Here is an 18,611-nt window from a genome sequence, read left to right as displayed (position 1 = left end):
TATGATATCTGTCTTCAGGATATCTGTGACAGCCTGTCCACCTGTTTATTATTCTATGCTGGCAGCCTCCAAAGGAATGCTCATCTTTCTCTTTCAGATTGTTCGGCTGCCCTATGCTCGGCTGCAGGATGGACTGGTGCCTTCCATCTGCCTCTGTCAGATGGAAACGTTACTGCATGTTGAATGTTTGTTAATAGGGGGCTCAATGCTTCGAAATTTGGCTGCATAGTTCTGATTTTAATGGTGTTGATGTTTTTTCTTTCAATACTGTACTGGTGCGCTAAGGTGATCCCACATTGGTATATAAGAGGCTCTGTCTTCCCTGTTTTTCGCATTGGCCATTTATTTTTTCAAAACTGTAAAATATCTTTTGTAATTGACATAGCTATTTTTATTATGGGGGAGGGGAGGGTTTGGGAATGGAGGGAGGTTATTTCTTGTTTGTATTGTTCTTAATTTTTGAAATTTCAATAAAATAAATCTGCATTAAAAATAATGTAAGTATTTATCAAAAGAGTCATGTTAGTTAAGGTAACAGCATTTTTGCAACCTGTTAAAAGGAACCTGTCATATCCAGAAACGCTATATACAGTAGATGCAGATATTTGGGTAGTTTGCAGGTAAAGAATTGTTTAGATTGGTTTACTGGAGCAGCGGCTGCTGAATGAAGTGTTATCTTCCTGCAACCACTCTCTTGCAGTTATTGGGGTGGTACAAGGATTACAGTCACTGCTTACCACATAGTGAGTGCGCTGTTATCACTCCCTGGGACTGTGATTGACAGCCTGCTGTGTACACATGTTACACACACACTGCAGAGAAAGCTGTCATTCAAAGTGCTGGGGAGTGATCACAATGCACTCAACTCACTGTGTAGCATGTAGTGAGTGTAACCGCCCCTGCACCACCCTAAAGACTGGAATAGAGCGGCTGAAGGGAGAATTAAACTTCATTTTCTCCCTGTAGCAGCTGCTCCAGTAAGTGAATACACAAGATTTATTTACCTGCAGATTACCCCTATATGTGAAGGTAAATACCGTAGTTTCTGCAGGTGACAGGTTGCAATTAAAAGCTACTCAGCATTAGTGATGCTCAGACATAGCTGGATCCGACCGGGTTTTAAAAAAAAAAATCTGGTTCGGGCCTGTAATTGATCGCGGATATCTGTCCGGACGCCAGTCCCCATGTAAATCTATGATGATCCGACTCAAGAGCTTAAAAATGGTGGTAGAAATGATAAGGGGATTGGAGCAGGCGCATTTTACTTACTGAGTCTCCCGTGTGGCTCTAATGCTACTTCTGTGGCGGCTCATTAACCTCATAAATATGCACTGCTTCCCCCGCCCGCCGGAATTCCCTATGTCTCTGGTTGCAGTCAGATGTGCCCCGACTCTGTGTGACTGCATCTGATTGCTTTCAATCAGAGATGCTGGGTGTGTGCATCTCTATTGCTGTGAAAATAAATAAATAAATTAAAAAAATTAGCTCCAATTTTTTTATTTATTTATTTTTACACCAATCTAGACTCAGCGCCTCTGAGTGGTTCCAGTCACACATGCTGTCAAACAGGGTGAGGCGCAACCAATCAGAGACGAGGGGACTGCCGGTGGCCGGGGACGCAGTGCATATGGATGAAGATAAAGAGTGGCCCCGGAAGTAAAGTGAGCTGCTCCGGAAGTAAAGTGAGTAGCCCCGGAAGTAGAGTAAGTAGCCCAGGAAGGAGAGTGAGTGGCCCCGAAAGTAAAGTGAGCGATCCCGGAAGTAGAGTGAGCGCCCTCGGAAGTAAAGTGAGCGGCCCCGGAAGTAGAGTGAATAGCCCAGGAAGTAGAGTGACTGGCCCCGAAAATAAAGTGAGCGGCCCTGGAAGTAGAGTGAGTGGCCCCGGAAGTGGAGTGATCGGCCCCGGAAGTAGAGTGAGTGGCCCCGGAAGTAGAGTGAGTGGCCCCGGAAGTAGAGTGAGTGGCCCCGGAAGTAGAGTGAGTAGCCCAGGAAGTAGAGTGAGTGACCACGGAAGTAGAGTGAGTAGCCCCAGAAGTAGACTGAGCAGCCCAGGAAGTAGAGTGAGTGGCCCTGAAAGTAAAATGAGCGGCCCTGGAAGTAGAGTGAGCGGCCCCAGAAGTATAGTGAGTGATCCCAGAAGTAGAGTGAGTAGCCCCGGAAGGAGTGTACAGTCGTGTGCAGAGACCGGTAAGTATGAAGCGCTTGCTTTATTACTATTTTCTTTCTTTTTTGTTTAATTTGTTTTTATATTACCCAGGTGGCTGAATCCGGATCGTTACTTGGTGTCCCCTGAGGACTCTGGGCTTGGGGTCGGTGCTTGGGTTCTTTTGAACTCGCGTGGATCTGGACTTTGACAGTCCAGGTCCGCTCATTACTACTCAGTATAACTTTCTTTTGCACCGGCAAAATAGATCCGTTTTCTGTAAAAGTGTCACACCAGCCGTATGGTCCGTCTCTATGGTACCGGTGTCCTTAGTAACATTTATAGTCATAACACAGATCAATGTATCAGCTTCTATCTCCTAAGATTATTCCAAAAAACATGTAAAATATTGCTGCCCATGTGAAGCCTTTTCATTATTTTGGCTAAAACCCCATGTTACTCAATCTCTATCAATTTCACTCCAGCGATGCTGGTTGCCAAGAGGCTACGAGAGATTACATCAATATCTGATTATCTACAAGGGCCTGCGCATGTAAAAACTCAACATAGAGCAAACATTCGGCCATTATTTACAGGGATTTGTACAATGGATTGTAAGAACAGATTAACGGCCTCTTACTCTGACAGGACTTTTTATCATCGCGAAGAAAATATCCTTCAAAGCACTGACACACGTACGAGCCTTCCGCATTGACACACAAGTGCTCACAGCCGTGTTCATTCAAAGCGCAGTGGTCCATGGCTGAAATGAGAAATACAAGTGTTAGGCATCAGATAATATGTAATGAATCAAGTCACAACCACAATTCATCATACAGTGGTATGCAAAAGTTTGGGCACCCCTGATCAAAATTACTGGCATTGTGAATAGTGATGACGAATCCGCAGATATCCGGGATCGGCGGGGCCAACCAGATTTAAAAAAAACAACCAAAAAAACAAAACAGTTCGGGCCTGGGTTTGATCCTGGATATCTCCCTGGACACTGATCTCTACATAAGTCTAGGGCGATCCGAATCAGGACGGCGCTTTAAAATGGTGGTAGAAGGGATAGGGGGATAGGAGCAAGCGCGTTATAAGTACCAGTCTCCCGCACAGCTGTAACACTACTTCTGGGGCCGCTCATTAACCTCATGCATATGCACTGCTTTCCCCGCCCACCGGCAGTCCCGGCATCTGTGATTGGTTACAGTCAGACCGCGCCCCCACCCTGTGTGACAGCGTGTCTTACTGCTTGCAATCGCACACAGTCTGCGCCTCTCTATAATGGTGTAAAAATAAATAAATAAATTGGCGTAAGGTTCCCTCCATATTATGATACTCAGCACAGATAAAGCATAAGGGTACAGGCTGCAGCCCCCAGCTCTATGCTTATCTTGGCTGTGTATCAAAATAAGAGGAACCTCATGCAACTTTTGTTTTTTAAATTATTTACTAGCTTCTGCCTTCTTATTCTCTTGAGGCAAGGGCATAAAAGAAGAGATACAGGGGCAACTACAGTGTTATGCTGCTTTTTAACCCTCCCTACATCGGGCAACATTTCTACACAGGTAGAAGACTAGACAGTTGCTTCAAACCTAAATGGGAACTAGGCACTTGCTAATGTAGATGGGATAGTGGATAAGTTATTGGTTTCTTTTGAGTTAACTCTTGGGACCCCCATCGATCTCAAGAACATGGCTTTGAATGGAGCAGAGCTCTTGTGCGTACATGTCCCCTCTATTCATTCTTTATGTGACTATTGCACCTGACTAACAGATGTTCTATAGAGAAAGAATAGGAGTGGAGGTGTGCATCCTCGACCTCCACTCTATTCCTTCTCCATTCTCGAAATTGGGAGAGGTCCAAGCAGTTGGACTCCCAGAAATTGATAAGAGATCCCTTATCAACTTGGTACAACTCCTTTAAAGTGTTCATACACTTTAGAAAGATGTTGGAGAAATGCTTGTTTGGATGGGGCATTAAAATTCAATATGCCCGATCCTCCCTCGCTGAAATCGGCATCTTCGGCCAACTTTTCTTTAATGGGAATGTAGAGGCTCAATGATAACGTTCTCCTTTCTTTTTCCTCAGCATTACAGTGCACAACATGCTAAATGTTTAATGAACATGGTTGTCAGTGCTAATATCACAAAGTAGGAGTAAAGTCTTCTTATCACATAACAGGAGATGTGCTTACCTCTGCAGCTCTTCTTATCGTCACTCAAGACAAAGCCTTCATAGCACCGGCATGTATATGACTCATCTGTGTTCGTGCAGACATGCTGGCATCCATGGTTAGTTTCGGAGCAATGATCCACCTCTAATAATAGACACCAGAAAAGGGACAAAAAGAACATAGATTGTATTATAAAAAAAAATTACATTCTCATTTCTTGTGCAAAGGTATGTAATAAAATAAATTCTACAATAGTCATTCACATAGTGGGAGGCACAATCGGGTACAATCATATCATCGTAGTTTTTAATTAATATTAATTTTAATAAAAAGCAGTCTTTAAGTGATGTCATGATCCAGGAAGAAACGTGTAGTGGGGGGAGGCTTCTGCTGCAGCTGATCTTGTTCTTTTGAAACACAGAAAATAGTGTGTGCTTAGTCCTTTGAGGGCTGTAAGTTTATTCAATCAATTTGATTTTGGTTTAAAACTATGGGATAAATATATCACTTGGTACTCAAATGTTTAAAATGAAACACAGAAGTGGGGGGAAGCTTCTGCTGCAGCAAATTGCCTAATAGCCAGATATATAATAGCAAGGAGGTAAACTGAACTGGCAGGGACATAGTCAGCAATAGTCTGTTTAGTAGAGAACATAAAGGGTTGGACCACAAGTAGAAAGTAACAGAGGTATGTATTTATTTCAAGGGTTTGTCTACCTGGAAAAAAAAATATTCTTTGTGTTTTAAAATGAAATTTTATGAAATCATACACTATCATCATGTGCTACCGATAATGATGATTTGTACTCCAGCTTAAAGATTATCACACCCAACAAACAAAGTAGCACATTGCCCCAGGTAAACAGGGGGTCTGCTGCTGATAACCCTGTAATTTGTTTTTACATTATATATATATATATATATATATATATATACAGTTAGGTCCAGAAATATTTGGACAGTGACACAATTTTCGCGAGTTGGGCTCTGCATGCCACCACATTGGATTTGAAATGAAACCTCTACAACAGAATTCAAGTGCAGATTGTAACGTTTAATTTGAAGGTTTGAACAAAAATATCTGATAGAAATTGTAGGTATTGTACACATTTCTTTACAAACACTCCACATTTTAGGAGGTCAAAAGTAATTGGACGAATAAACCAAACCCAAACAAAATATTTTTATTTTCAATATTTTGTTGCGAATCCTTTGGAGGCAATCACAGCCTTAAGTCTGGAACCCATGGACATCACCAAACGCTGGGTTTCCTCCTTCTTAATGCTTTGCCAGGCCTTTACAGCCGCAGCCTTCAGGTCTTGCTTGTTTGTGGGTCTTTCCGTCTTAAGTCTGGATTTGAGCAAGTGAAATGCATGCTCAATTGGGTTAAGATCTGGTGATTGACTTGGCCATTGCAGAATGTTCCACTTTTTTGCACTCATGAACTCCTGGGTAGCTTTGGCTGTATGCTTGGGGTCATTGTCCATCTGTACTATGAAGCGCCGTCCGATCAACTTTGCGGCATTTGGCTGAATCTGGGCTGAAAGTATATCCCGGTACACTTCAGAATTCATCCGGCTACTCTTGTCTGCTGTTATGTCATCAATAAACACAAGTGACCCAGTGCCATTGAAGGCCATGCATGCCCATGCCATCACGTTGCCTCCACCATGTTTTACAGAGGATGTGGTGTGCCTTGGATCATGTGCCGTTCCCTTTCTTCTCCAAACTTTTTTCTTCCCATCATTCTGGTACAGGTTGATCTTCGTCTCATCTGTCCATAGAATACTTTTCCAGAACTGAGCTGGCTTCATGAGGTGTTTTTCAGCAAATTTAACTCTGGCCTGTCTATTTTTGGAATTGATGAATGGTTTGCATCTAGATGTGAACCCTTTGTATTTACTTTCATGGAGTCTTCTCTTTACTGTTGACTTAGAGACAGATACACCGACTTCACTGAGAGTGTTCTGGACTTCAGTTGATGTTGTGAACGGGTTCTTCTTCACCAAAGTATGCGGCGATCAGCCACCACTGTTGTCATCCGTGGACGCCCAGGCCTTTTTGAGTTCCCAAGCTCACCAGTCAATTCCTTTTTTCTCAGAATGTACCCGACTGTTGATTTTGCTACTCCAAGCATGTCTGCTATCTCTCTGATGGATTTTTTCTTTTTTTTCAGCCTCAGGATGTTCTGCTTCACCTCAATTGAGAGTTCCTTAGACCGCATGTTGTCTGGTCACAGCAACAGCTTCCAAATGCAAAACCACACACCTGTAATCAACCCCAGACCTTTTAACTACTTCATTGATTACAGGTTAACGAGGGAGACGCCTTCAGAGTTAATTGCAGCCCTTAGAGTCCCTTGTCCAATTACTTTTGGTCCCTTGAAAAAGAGGAGGCTATGCATTACAGAGCTATGATTCCTAAACCCTTTCTCCGATTTGGATGTGAAAACTCTCATATTGCAGCTGGGAGTGTGCACTTTCAGCCCATATTATATATATAATTGTATTAATGAACATGTTTTTGTAAACAGCTAAAATAACAAAACTTGTGTCACTGTCCAAATATTTCTGGACCTAACTGTATATATATATATATATATATATATATATATATACACACAGTACAGACCAAAAGTTTGGACACACCTTCTCATTCAAAGAGTTTTTTTTATTTTCATGACTCTGAAAATTGTAGATTCACATTGAAGGCATCAAAACTATGAATTAACACATGTGGACTGAAATACTTAAAAAAGTGTGAAACAACTGAAAATATGTCTTATATTTTAGGTTCTTCAAAGTAGCCACCTTTTGCTTTGATTACTGCTTTGCACACTCTTGGCATTCTCTTGATGAGCTTCAAGAAGTAGTCACCGGAAATGGTCTTTCAACTGTCTTGAAGGAGTTCCCAGAGATGCTTAGCACTTGTTGGCCCTTTTGCCTTCACTCTGCGGTACAGCTCACCCAAAACCATCTCGATTGGGTTCAGGTATGGTGACTATGGAGGCCAGATCATCTGGCGTAGCACCCCTTCACTCTCCTTCTTAGTCAAATAACAGCCTGGAGGTGTGTTTGGGGTCATTGTCCTGTTGAAAAATAAATGATGGTCCAACTAAACGCAAACCGGATGGAATAGCATTCCGCTGCAAGATGCTGTGGTAGCCATGCTGGTTCAGTATGCCTTCAATTTTGAATGAATCCCCAACAGTGTCACCAGCAAAGCACCCTCACACCATCACACCTCCTCCTCCATGCTTCACGGTGGGAACCAGGCATGTAGAGTCCATCCGTTTACCTTTTCTGCATTGCACAAAGACACGGTGGTTGGATCCAAAGATCTCAAATTTGGACTCATCAGACCAAAGAACAGATTTCCACTGGTCTAATGTCCATTCCTTGTGTTCTTTAGCCCAAACAAGTCTCTTCTGCTTGTTGCCTGCCCTTAGCAGTGGTTTCCTAGCAGCTATTTTAACATGAAGGCCTGCTGCACAAAGTCTCCTCTTAACAGTTGTTCTAGAGATGTGTCTGCTGCTAGAACTCTGTGTGGCATTGACCTGGTCTCTAATCTGAGCTGCTGTTAACCTGCGATTTCTGAGTCTGCTGACTTGGATAAACTTATCCTCCGCAGCAGAGGTGACTCTTGGTCTTCCTTTCCTGGGGCGGTCCTCATGTGAGCCAGTTTCTTTGTAGCATTTGATGGTTTTTGCCACTACACTTGGGGACACTTTCAAAGTTTTCCCAATTTTTCGGACTGACTGACCTTCATTTCATGATGATGGCCACTCATTTTTCTTTACTAAGCTGCTTTTTTCTTGCCATAATACAAATTCTAACAGTCTATTCAGTAGGACTAGCCAGCTGCGTATACCGGTGGGCCACTACCCTGCCCCGGTCACCTCGGGCCCCTTCCTCACACTTCCCTTCCTTACAGCAGCCAGGAGCTATCCTCCCCTGGTCTGCTCTCTTCACCCTCCTCACACACTCTGCTCCAGCCCCTCCCCCGCTGCTCTGTTTAGCTCTTACACTGGGGGGGGGGGTCTGTCCTGCTGCACTGGTGTGGGATCAAGTTACCAAGGAGGAGAATGGCCTGCACTTTGATGGATTTCTGCAGGCTCTGTGACACCCTGGTTTTGCCAGGGCGTCACCAGGAGGAACAACCTGGTGATAGATTCCTTTTAATAGTATGGATCATGGAATTTACACTCAGCAGAATAGAAGTAGAACTCATTGTCAATATCATATCTTCATGCAATGGAAACCTTCAAGATCTAAGATATAAAATACAACCCCCACAAATATAGGAGCAAAGTTTTTATTAAATCCTCCGACCCTCCTGCCCCAACCATTGGGTGTAATTGTGCACAGTGTAGCATCTACATATATTAGATAAGTCCATTATTCTTTTCTATTTGGTAAATATTTAGTTTTGTACATTATAGTTTTGTGCATTTATCATTAAACCCTCCTTCGCCCCACCATAGCCACACGTCTGCGTGCATGCATATGTTGTAGAATGTAGAATGACAACCTTTTTCCTTTGTTGAAATTCCACAAAACGAATCATATGATTTTCCACGCAAATAGCAGCAGGTCTGAACTCTCTGTGGGACCTGATTGCTGAGGTCAGTATTAACCAGCCGTGGAAATGAGCTGCTACACACACTACTGATTTCTTGTGTTACACATCAGACATTATGGTGTCCGGATCTGTCCATCACTACGACGTAACTCTAGAAGTGCCTAGAGACGAAAAACTCTACAAGACCCTGATTTCACCAACTCAGTTACTACTGACCTAATGGTCTTCATCTGACAAGGAAAGAACTTGGGCGACACAATTAACAATTCTGCAAAATGTCACATAATCTGACATCACACACGTAATCCTTACTACATAAACTGCACATGATTGGGAGACACCTAAAATTTTATGGGACTTTATATAAAAGTTTATTAAAACTGAACTTACGAACTTTACTTCCCAAAAAGACTATACTCTCAAAGCAAAGCGCTCTCCAGATTCTGCCCCAGAGGCATTGCCAAAAGGTGACAAGTATGATTGAAACCAATCACAATGACTATAGAATTTCTAGAGTCACAGATTATTGCCATTTCCAACATTCCTTATGTGCCATCTTTTCTACTAATAGAGAACTTATGAAAAAACATCAAGTATTTGCATTATGAATGTGTTCCTTCATTCCCAGAGATTTTACATTTTCGTTTTTTCCTCTCTTTTTTTTCCCCTTCTTCTTTTTGCCCTAACTTTTTTATTTTTCCGTCAATATAGCCATATGAAGGCTTTTGTTATTGTCGGACGAGTTGTACTTTTGAACGATACCATTCATTCTACCCCATATTATACTGGAAAACAGGAAACAAATTCCAAGTGTGGGGAAATTGCAAAAAAAAGTGTAATTTCACAATTTATTTTTTTTATCCACCGTTATGAGTTCGTACACACCAAACATGTATAGTTTTATTTTTACGATGTGGTGAAAAAAATTTCAGGTTTTCAGACATTTGTAAAAAAAAAAAGAATTGCGCTTTTGTCGCCATTTTCTGAGACCCATAGCATTATCATTTTTCAGGATCTGGGGCTCAGTAATTGCTTATTTTTTGCGTCTTGAGCTAACGTTTTTCATTATACCATTTTTGGGTAGATGCGCTATTTTAATCATCTGTTATTGCATGCTATTGCAATGTTGTGACAACAAAAAAATATAATTCTGGCATTTTGATTTTTGTTCTCGCCACGCCATGTATCGATCAGATTAAGTTCTTTTATATTTTGATAGATCGCGCATTTTTGAAAGTGGCAATACTAAATATGTGTTTTTGGTTTTTTTATTATTTTATTTTCAATGGGGCAAAAGGGGATGATTTGAACTTGTGTTTTTTTTATTTCTTCATACTCTAAAGTTTTTTTTAACTTTTTATAGATTTTACTAGTCCCTTTATACCTGCACTTTCCGATCGCTTTTCCTGATCAGAGCGATGCTTCAGCACCGCTCTGTACAGCAGAAATGCTATTGTCCTGTGAATGTCAGCGCACAGCCGGCGTTCACAGGAACTTTGTCATGAGAGCAACAGGGGTCATCAGCTGTTCCCTGGCTCTCAAGACTGCCCATTGGCACCCCGTAATTACGTAAGGGGACCGCAGACGTTGGTGGGAAAAGCTGCAGTCCCTGCTGGTGCGTGTTAAATCCCGCTGTCAGAGATTAACAGGGGGATTTAACTAGTTAACAGGTGTGGATGGATGTCCGATCCATCCGCACTTGTTAGCCGCACATGTCGGCTGATCAGATAAAAAAAATGAGGGCTCGCACATTCAAGAACAAGAACAAAAACAACACTAAGTACCCACACAAGTAAAAAAATCAAGTGAGTGATGGCTTTTCACTGTCAGTGCTGTTCCACTGGATCCTAGCAATCAGTCTTCCAACATGTACATTATAAAGCAGAAAAACTTTGGATCACCCTATAATTCTGATCATTTATATTACACTCATAAACCAGAAATGGTGAACATAGCTATGGATCCCGTCCAAATACAGACTGGGCAAACGGTGCAATGATGCATAATTTATGAGGTGAGAAGGACAATTAGATACAAAATGAACACATAAAACATTCTTACATTGCTGCAATGTATGAAAGCTTTGTCTAATAGATCTCCAAGAGTTTTCTACATTCAATGTCTAATGCAAGTTACTACCTGTGAATTGTTTTTAGTAAAAAAAAAAATCCTGATTCAAGTGTTGCAGTGCGGGTGGTCCTGTTTATCTCCCATGGATTTCTTAACTTTGTGATTATACAGTGGATCCTTAAGTTACAAGAAGAATTTGATATCATAGCCCCATAGCAATCTGTTAACTGCTTCCAAACACTCCATCAAATTTTAACTTTTTTCTCTATAGACTAACAATAAATAACTAATAAGTTCTAATATAAAAGTGGACGAAGGTGCAGAATTATATATTGAAATTAAAGAGCTGTTACTTGATTCTGTACAGTATACACAGTCTGTAGTATTACCAAGGAAAAGTACCATATAGGTCAGGTGGAGTGCCAAGAACAGCACTCCGCTGCCTCCAATCATCAGGACAATACGCAATTGAATGATGACTGATGGACGAGGCGATGGCTGCTTTCACTACTAAGTCAATTATAGAGGAACTCACAGTGACTTTATAGTAAATGCCCAACCGATTCCAACACAGGGAACACCTCGGTACAGTGACTTTCAAACTCCACAATAGCTCATCAAAAACTAATAGTTGTCAAACGTTTTACAGGCCCATTGGACACCCACTATAGATAGCAAATGGCATCAGGGATGCGAATTATAGAGCAAGAGAAATGAAGCTGTTAAATGTTATATATTTGTATGTGGTATTATTCGGTCTCCATGTGGTAGTGATAGGCTAGGTTCACACACTGCGTTTATTTGACGTTGCGTTTTTGTGCATTTTTTTGCGGCAAAAACCGCACATAAACGCACCCGCGGCAAAAAACGTGCGCGTTTATGCCGCGATTTGGTGCGTTTTTTGCTGAGTTTTGCTGCGTTTTTGCTCACTGCGTCTTTATGCGTTTTTTATCAGTGAGCAAAAAAAAAGGTCTGATGTCATTTCCTTCTTCAATATGTTCTTCATTCTTCACTAGTGTATGCAGGAGAGCAGACAGCTGCAGAACTAAAAGGCTCAGCATGCTCCATCCAGGACTGTATGCTGGAGGGAGAGTCAGGGGGAGCAGACCTACAAGGCTCAGCATCCTCCATCCAATAGTGTATGCAGGAGAGCAGACAGCAGCTGTCGAACTACAAGGCTCAGCATCCTCCATCCAATAGTGTATGCAGGAGAGCAGACAGCAGTTGTCGAACTACAAGGCTCAGCATCCTCCTTCCAGGACTGTATGCAGGATTTCTTTGCCCCCCCAAACAAAAAAAAATGACGTGGGCTTCGCCATATTTTTGTATGCTAGCCGAGTATAGCAGGCAGGTATGTGCTGCCCCCAACCCCCAGGTGCCTATTTGTACGCAGCTGGGAACCAAAAACATAGACAAGCCCTTTTTTTTTTTAATTATTTCATGGATTTCATGAAATAATTAAAAAAAAAAAATGACGTGAGCTTCGCCTAATTTTTGTGTCCAGCCGGGTACAACTAGGCAGCTGGGGATTGGAATCCACAGTGCAGGGTGCCCATGCTTTCTGGGCACCCCCGCTGCGAATTGCAGTCCGCAGCCACCCCAGAAAATGGCACTTTCATAGAAGCGCCATCTTCTGGCGCTGTATCCAACTCTTCCAGCTGCCCTGATGCCGGGTGGCTCACTGGGTAATAATGGGGTTAGGGCTAGCTGTATATTATCAGCTGGCCCTAAGCCCGAAATTCATGGTGTCATGCCAATATTAGGCATGGCTACCATGAATTTCTAGTAAAGATAAAAAAAAACCACAACACACAGAAAAATATTTTTATTAGAAATAAACACAACACAATTAGTGACTCCATCTTTATTGAAATAAAGAACCCCCCTCCGCAGTAATCCTGGGTCAAGGGTCCCGAGCCGTCCAATCTGGATCCAATATCATCTGATCGGTTTGCTGGAAGGCAAAGCAATCAGATGATGTGTCAGGTTCAAGTGCCTGAATCACATCACACATCAGCTGATTGTATAAATGCCGTTTATACAATCAGCTGATGCATCGGTGCAAAAAAAAAAAAATAAATACTCACTTATGTGCTGATTACCGGCAGCTCCTGGAGCGGAGTTTGATCCCGTCCGATCGCTGCAGGAACTGCCGGTAATCAGGGAGGAAGTCTCCTGACGCATCTGCTGATAGGTTAAGCCGGCCGGGCGCTGGCTTTAGCCCGAGACTTTCGATCAGCTGATGCGTCAGGTGACTGCATCAGGTGATCCATCGCCAGGTCCTGCATGCATACGTACTCGGCGAGACTGCACACACCCGGAGCGGTGGTACCGGGAGGAGCTGGGAGCGGGCATGGCACCAGGAGTCTGCAGACAGGTGAGTATGACATTTTTTTTTCTACTCTTCACTTTTGTTTTCGCAGCCGCTTCCACCTCCTGCCCGTACATGACGCCGCACGGCAGCTGACATGCACAGGACTGGAGGTGGAAGCGGCGGTGACGGTATCGGGAGGATTCACGCTTCTGTGTTTACTGACAGAAGGAATCCTCTTCCTGTACATGTCACTTTACTACCCACCTCCTGCGTTTATAGCTGCGCTTTTGGTCTTAGAAACGCACCAAAACGCACCTATTTGCATTTCTCATTGCGTCTTTCAACATCCCATTGCACTCAATGGATGAAAAGCGCAGTGAAAAACGCGGGAATAATTGACATGCTGCGTTTTTGTGGCACCACAAAAACGCAGCTGAAAAGAAACGCTGTGTGCAGACAGCAAAAATGAAAACCCATAGACTTTGCTGGGGAAGCAAAGTCATGCAGTTTTCTGAGCAAAAACGCACCCGAAAACTGCGCAAAAACGCCGCGAAAAACGCACTGTGTGAACTTACCCATATATAATCTAACCATGATGTGACAGTATTTGTCCCTTGTATATGGCATTATTCTCAGTCATTATGTGGTGTAATTTGTGATCTGCTCATGGTTTGACAGTATTTGTCCCTTGTATGTGGTATTATTGGTCATTTTAAAAAATGTGTGTGACACATTTCCAGAAAGAGAAATAAAAAAAATATACCTAAAAAGAGTATTGAATATTTAAAAAAAAAAAAACTTCTATAGGTTAGAATACGACCCTGCCAAAAAAGTCTACCTTTTCGTAGTGGCAGGCTGAAAAATCTTTTGGTAAAAAAAAAAGCTGATTGCTATGTATGTGATATGGTATTCGTTGGGAACTGTTAATGATTGGTTGATGAGGACATGGTGCAGAAGTGGAATTTCTCCAAGAGTGTTGGTGGGCCTGTGGAAGGTTCGAGGCTTAAAGGTAGAGCTAAGGTAGAGGTGGAGTCTCAAGCGGACCCGAAAATGTTGCCAGTATGGGGCCCTGAAATTCCTGGTGGCAGCTCTGGTTGTAGGAGTGACACGATTCTCTTTTTGAGGGAAGCACTTGGCTAGAAATATATACAAAAGTGTATCTTCAAGATTGAACAAGGGTCATAATTTGGTATTTGTTTTTATAAACACAAGTTACACCCACATAACTCTTCTTTGGTGACTCATAACAGGAATGGACTTCAGGGAACTATAGGATGTGTCTTGAAAATGATGAGATTCACCACTTTTATGATATCTTCAACCCTGGAGGCCCCAGGTGGAAGATATTGTGGAAATGTTTCCTATCATGATTTTACCTTTCTATAGAGATGAAACATGACATTAATAGCATCACCAATCTGACCAATATTTATTTAGAGCTCATAGGCAGATCTCACAATTATGTAACAAATACGATAGTCATCCTCTCCGGATCACAATGCTGAAAATGTGCCTACCATAATTCTATAATTATCAGATTAATGGAAACCCCAGTATTCATAACTGTATGCTGGCTCCAAAGAGGCTGGTTAGTTCCTTTTGAAATTCAGCAGAGCTGACTCTAGAGGAGATACATTTGACACTTTTCCATTTCTGGATACACAGACTTCAGACCTTGTGTCTGTTACCCAGCATATATACTAGTTTAATTACCTGTCCACACCAGGGGTCTTAGCTGAACAGGTGTCAGGACTCTGGTTATTCTGATTACCTTTTGGGCTTTTTTTGCCCTCTTCCAAGATGGCATCCTCTGCTTCATTCCTCTCCATGTGTTTTTTTGTCCTCCGGCCTTTATAAACCCCAGTAAAGCCTCCAGTCCTCTGAATATCCTGCTTGGTTTCCTACTCCTAGTGGCACCTCAAGTTACTCCAGCAAATCCTGTGTGAAACTCCTGTTGCTGCTCTTCAGAGGTTCTGCCACCTTCTGCTTACCTGCTACCTCCAGCTGCAGATGCCTAGCCCCTTCTGCGGTAGTGATGTGTCGGACGCGAATGATCCAACACAAGATTCGGCTCCCTGCTGTGACTGACAGGAGCTGGATCACCAAAGTGAGCCACTAAAATCGCTAAACGTCTCTTTTCGCCGCTGAAACCCCGCCCACCCGCATGTAAAGCCCGCCCACTCCGTGATCTAATTGGTCCCTTGTAAGTGGGTGGGGTTTAGCTGCGGGTGGACGTGGTTTCAGCGGCGTCACTATAATCTTAAATATGTGTTCACCTTGGGGTGAACACATATTTAATAAGGAGCCGAGAACGATCCGAATGAGCTGGCTCTTTTAGGTGAGCGGAGCCATGGGAACCGGATCACCAAAAAGAGCCGGACTGCCCATCACTATTCTGCGGCTCTTGCCTGACCTGACTTGCTGAAACGTAAGCTGGCTTACTTAATTATACTGCTCTGTTGCTTCCACCTTTGAATTGAGGCAGTAGCAGAGCACGGCACTGTTCTGGACAATAGAAACTGCTCTGCATTTGTTTTCTGAACATTGTATACTGCTCTGCATCTCGCTTCGGACTTTCAGAGACTTCCTTACGGAGCTTCAAAGACTGTATTGCTAAATCACATTATCCTGTGAGGTTTGCAAGAGACTTTCCTTAAAGGCTTCATTTGATATTTTCACTGTGTGTTTATGGACTTGATTGTTTTTCCTCTGCACTTGTTTGCTAATCACCGTGTGTTACAATACAAACTTTATCACCTATAAATCGAGTTCAGTTGTGTCTTTGCTCCACGCAAATTCCTGAGTTGTCCACTATAATTATTACAACAAGGTCCAGATGTAGTGTTAGCTTTCTCTTTCTTCCTCTGTTATAATTACTCCCATATCTTCCATTTGGGGATGGATTTATCCCCTCTCCAGAGACAGAGATGTCTTTTAAGAATTTTACAATTTCCCTCTATGACAGAGAGCATTACAGAACATGTAGTAGAGGAGAATAGCAGTACTATCTATTCAGTACATAGAGCAGTAATACAGGTAATTAGCACTACAGTACATGTAATACAGGAAATGAGCAGTAGAGTACATGTATAGATCAATATACAGTCATATGAAAAAGTTTGGGTACCCCTATTAATCTTAACCTTTTTTCTTTATAACAATTTGGGTTTTTGTAACAGCTATTTCAGTTTCATATGTCTAATAACTGATATACTGAGTAATATTTCTGGATTGAAATGAGGTTTATTGTACTAACAGAATATGTGCAATCCGCATTTAAACAAAATTTGACCGGTGCAAAAGTATGGGCACCCTTATCAATTTCTTGATTTGAACACTCCTAACTACTTTTTACTGACTTACTAAACCACTAAATTGGTTTTGTAACCTCATTGAGCTTTGAACTTCATAGGCAGGTGTATCCAATCATGAGAAAAGGTATTTAAGGTGGCCACTTGCAAGTTGTTCTCCTATTTGAATCTCCTATGAAGAGTGGCATCATGGGCTCCTCAAAACAACTCTCAAATGATCTGAAAACAAAGATTATTCAACATAGTTGTTCAGGGGAAGGATACAAAAAGTTGTCTCAGAGATTTAAACTGTCAGTTTCCACTGTGAGGAACATAGTAAGGAAATGAAAGAACACAGGTACAGTTCTTGTTACGCCCAGAAGTGGCAGGCCAAGAAAAATATCAGAAAGGCAGAGAAGAAGAATGGTGAGAACAGTCAAGGACAATCCACAGACCACCTCCAAAGACCTGCAGCATCATCTTGCTGCAGATGGTGTCAATGTGCATCGGTCAACAATACAGCGCACTTTGCACAAGGAGAAGCGGTATGGGAGAGTGATGCGAAAGAAGCCGTTTCTGCAAGCACGCCACAAACAGAGTCGCCTGAGGTATGCAAAAGCACATTTGGATAAGCCAGTTACATTTTGGAAGAAGGTCCTGTGGACTGATGAAACAAAGATTTAATTGTTTGGTCATACAAAAAGGCGTTATGCATGGAGGCAAAAAACCACGGCATTCCAAGAAAAGCACTTGCTACCCACAGTAAAATTTGCTGGAGGTTCCATCATGCTTTGGGGCTGTGTGGCCAATGCCAGCACCGGGAATCTTGTTAAAGTTGAGGGTCGCATGGATTCAACTCAATATCAGCAGATTCTTGACAATAATGTGGAAGAATCAGTGACGAAGTTGAAGTTACGCAGGGGATGGAGATTTCAGCAAGACAATGATCCAAAACAACGCTCCAAATCTACTCAGGCATTCATGCAGAGGAACAATTACAATGTTCTGGAATGGCCATCCCAGTCCCCAGACCTGAATATCATTGAAAATCTGTGGCATGATTTGAAGCGTGCTGTCCATGCTCGGAGACCATCAAACTTAACTGAACTGAAATTGTTTTGTAAACAGGAATGGTCAAATATACCTTTATCCAGGATCCAGGAACTCATTAAAAGCTACAGGAAGCGACTAGAGGCTGTGATTTTTGTAAAAGGAGGATCTACAAAATATTAATGTCACTTTTATGTTGAGGTGCCCATACTTTTGCACCGGTCAAATTTTGTTTATTTGCGGATTGCACATTTTCTGTTAGTACAATAAACCTCATTTCAATCCAGAAATATTACTCACTCCATCAGTTATTAGATATATGAAACTGAAATAGCTGGTGCAAAAACCCAAATTGTTATAAATAAAAAAGGTTAACATTAATAGGGGTGCCCAAACCTTTTCATATGACTGTATGTTGTAAAGCTATAGCACAGTACATGTAATACAGGTAGTCAGCAGTATATTACGTGTAGAAAGGATGGAGAGCAGTATATTACATGTAATACAGGTAGAGAACACTGCAGTATATGTAATACAGGTAGGGATGAGCGAACTTATGGATCTTTGAGTTCGCTGGGTTAGTCTGAACTTAAGTTAAATGCTCGGTTTGGTACCCGTACACTGAACCCCCAAAAAAGTCAATGGGAATCCGAACTTTTGTGCTCTTATATGGTCGTAGTAAGGGCTGCAGAATTGGGGTAAAAGCAGGAAAATTGCCCTGCAAACAAATGTGGATAGGGAATTAATAAGAAAAAAAAATGACATGGGGTTTCCTGTATTTTTCATAACCAGCTAAGCTAAAGCAGACAGCTGCAGGCTGGTGTTATCAGTCTTTGAAGGTCCATAGTTATTGGGCTCTCTGCAGTCTAAAAATAGCAGCCCGCATGCACCCCAGAAGTGGTGCATAAATTAGATGCTCAAATTCTGGCACTTCGTCCCTGCTCTTCCCAATTGCCCTGGTGCAGTGGCAATCGGGGTAATATT

General features: G+C 42.2%; 1 protein-coding gene across 1 annotated transcript in view; it reads right to left on the bottom strand.

The window, feature by feature from the left end:
* Positions 1-18,611, bottom strand: part of MATN2 (matrilin 2) — a 203,550-nt gene that overhangs the window by 59,012 nt on the left and 125,927 nt on the right. Inside the window, 2 exon segments of the mRNA XM_075316235.1 lie at positions 2,784-2,906; positions 4,344-4,466. Of these exon segments, the coding sequence (XP_075172350.1) occupies positions 2,784-2,906; positions 4,344-4,466 (246 nt within the window).

Source organism: Anomaloglossus baeobatrachus, chromosome 6 (assembly GCF_048569485.1).
Source record: "Anomaloglossus baeobatrachus isolate aAnoBae1 chromosome 6, aAnoBae1.hap1, whole genome shotgun sequence".
In the NCBI taxonomy this organism is placed as follows: Eukaryota; Metazoa; Chordata; class Amphibia; order Anura; family Aromobatidae; genus Anomaloglossus; species Anomaloglossus baeobatrachus.
This window is presented reverse-complemented; position numbering and strand designations above follow the sequence as displayed.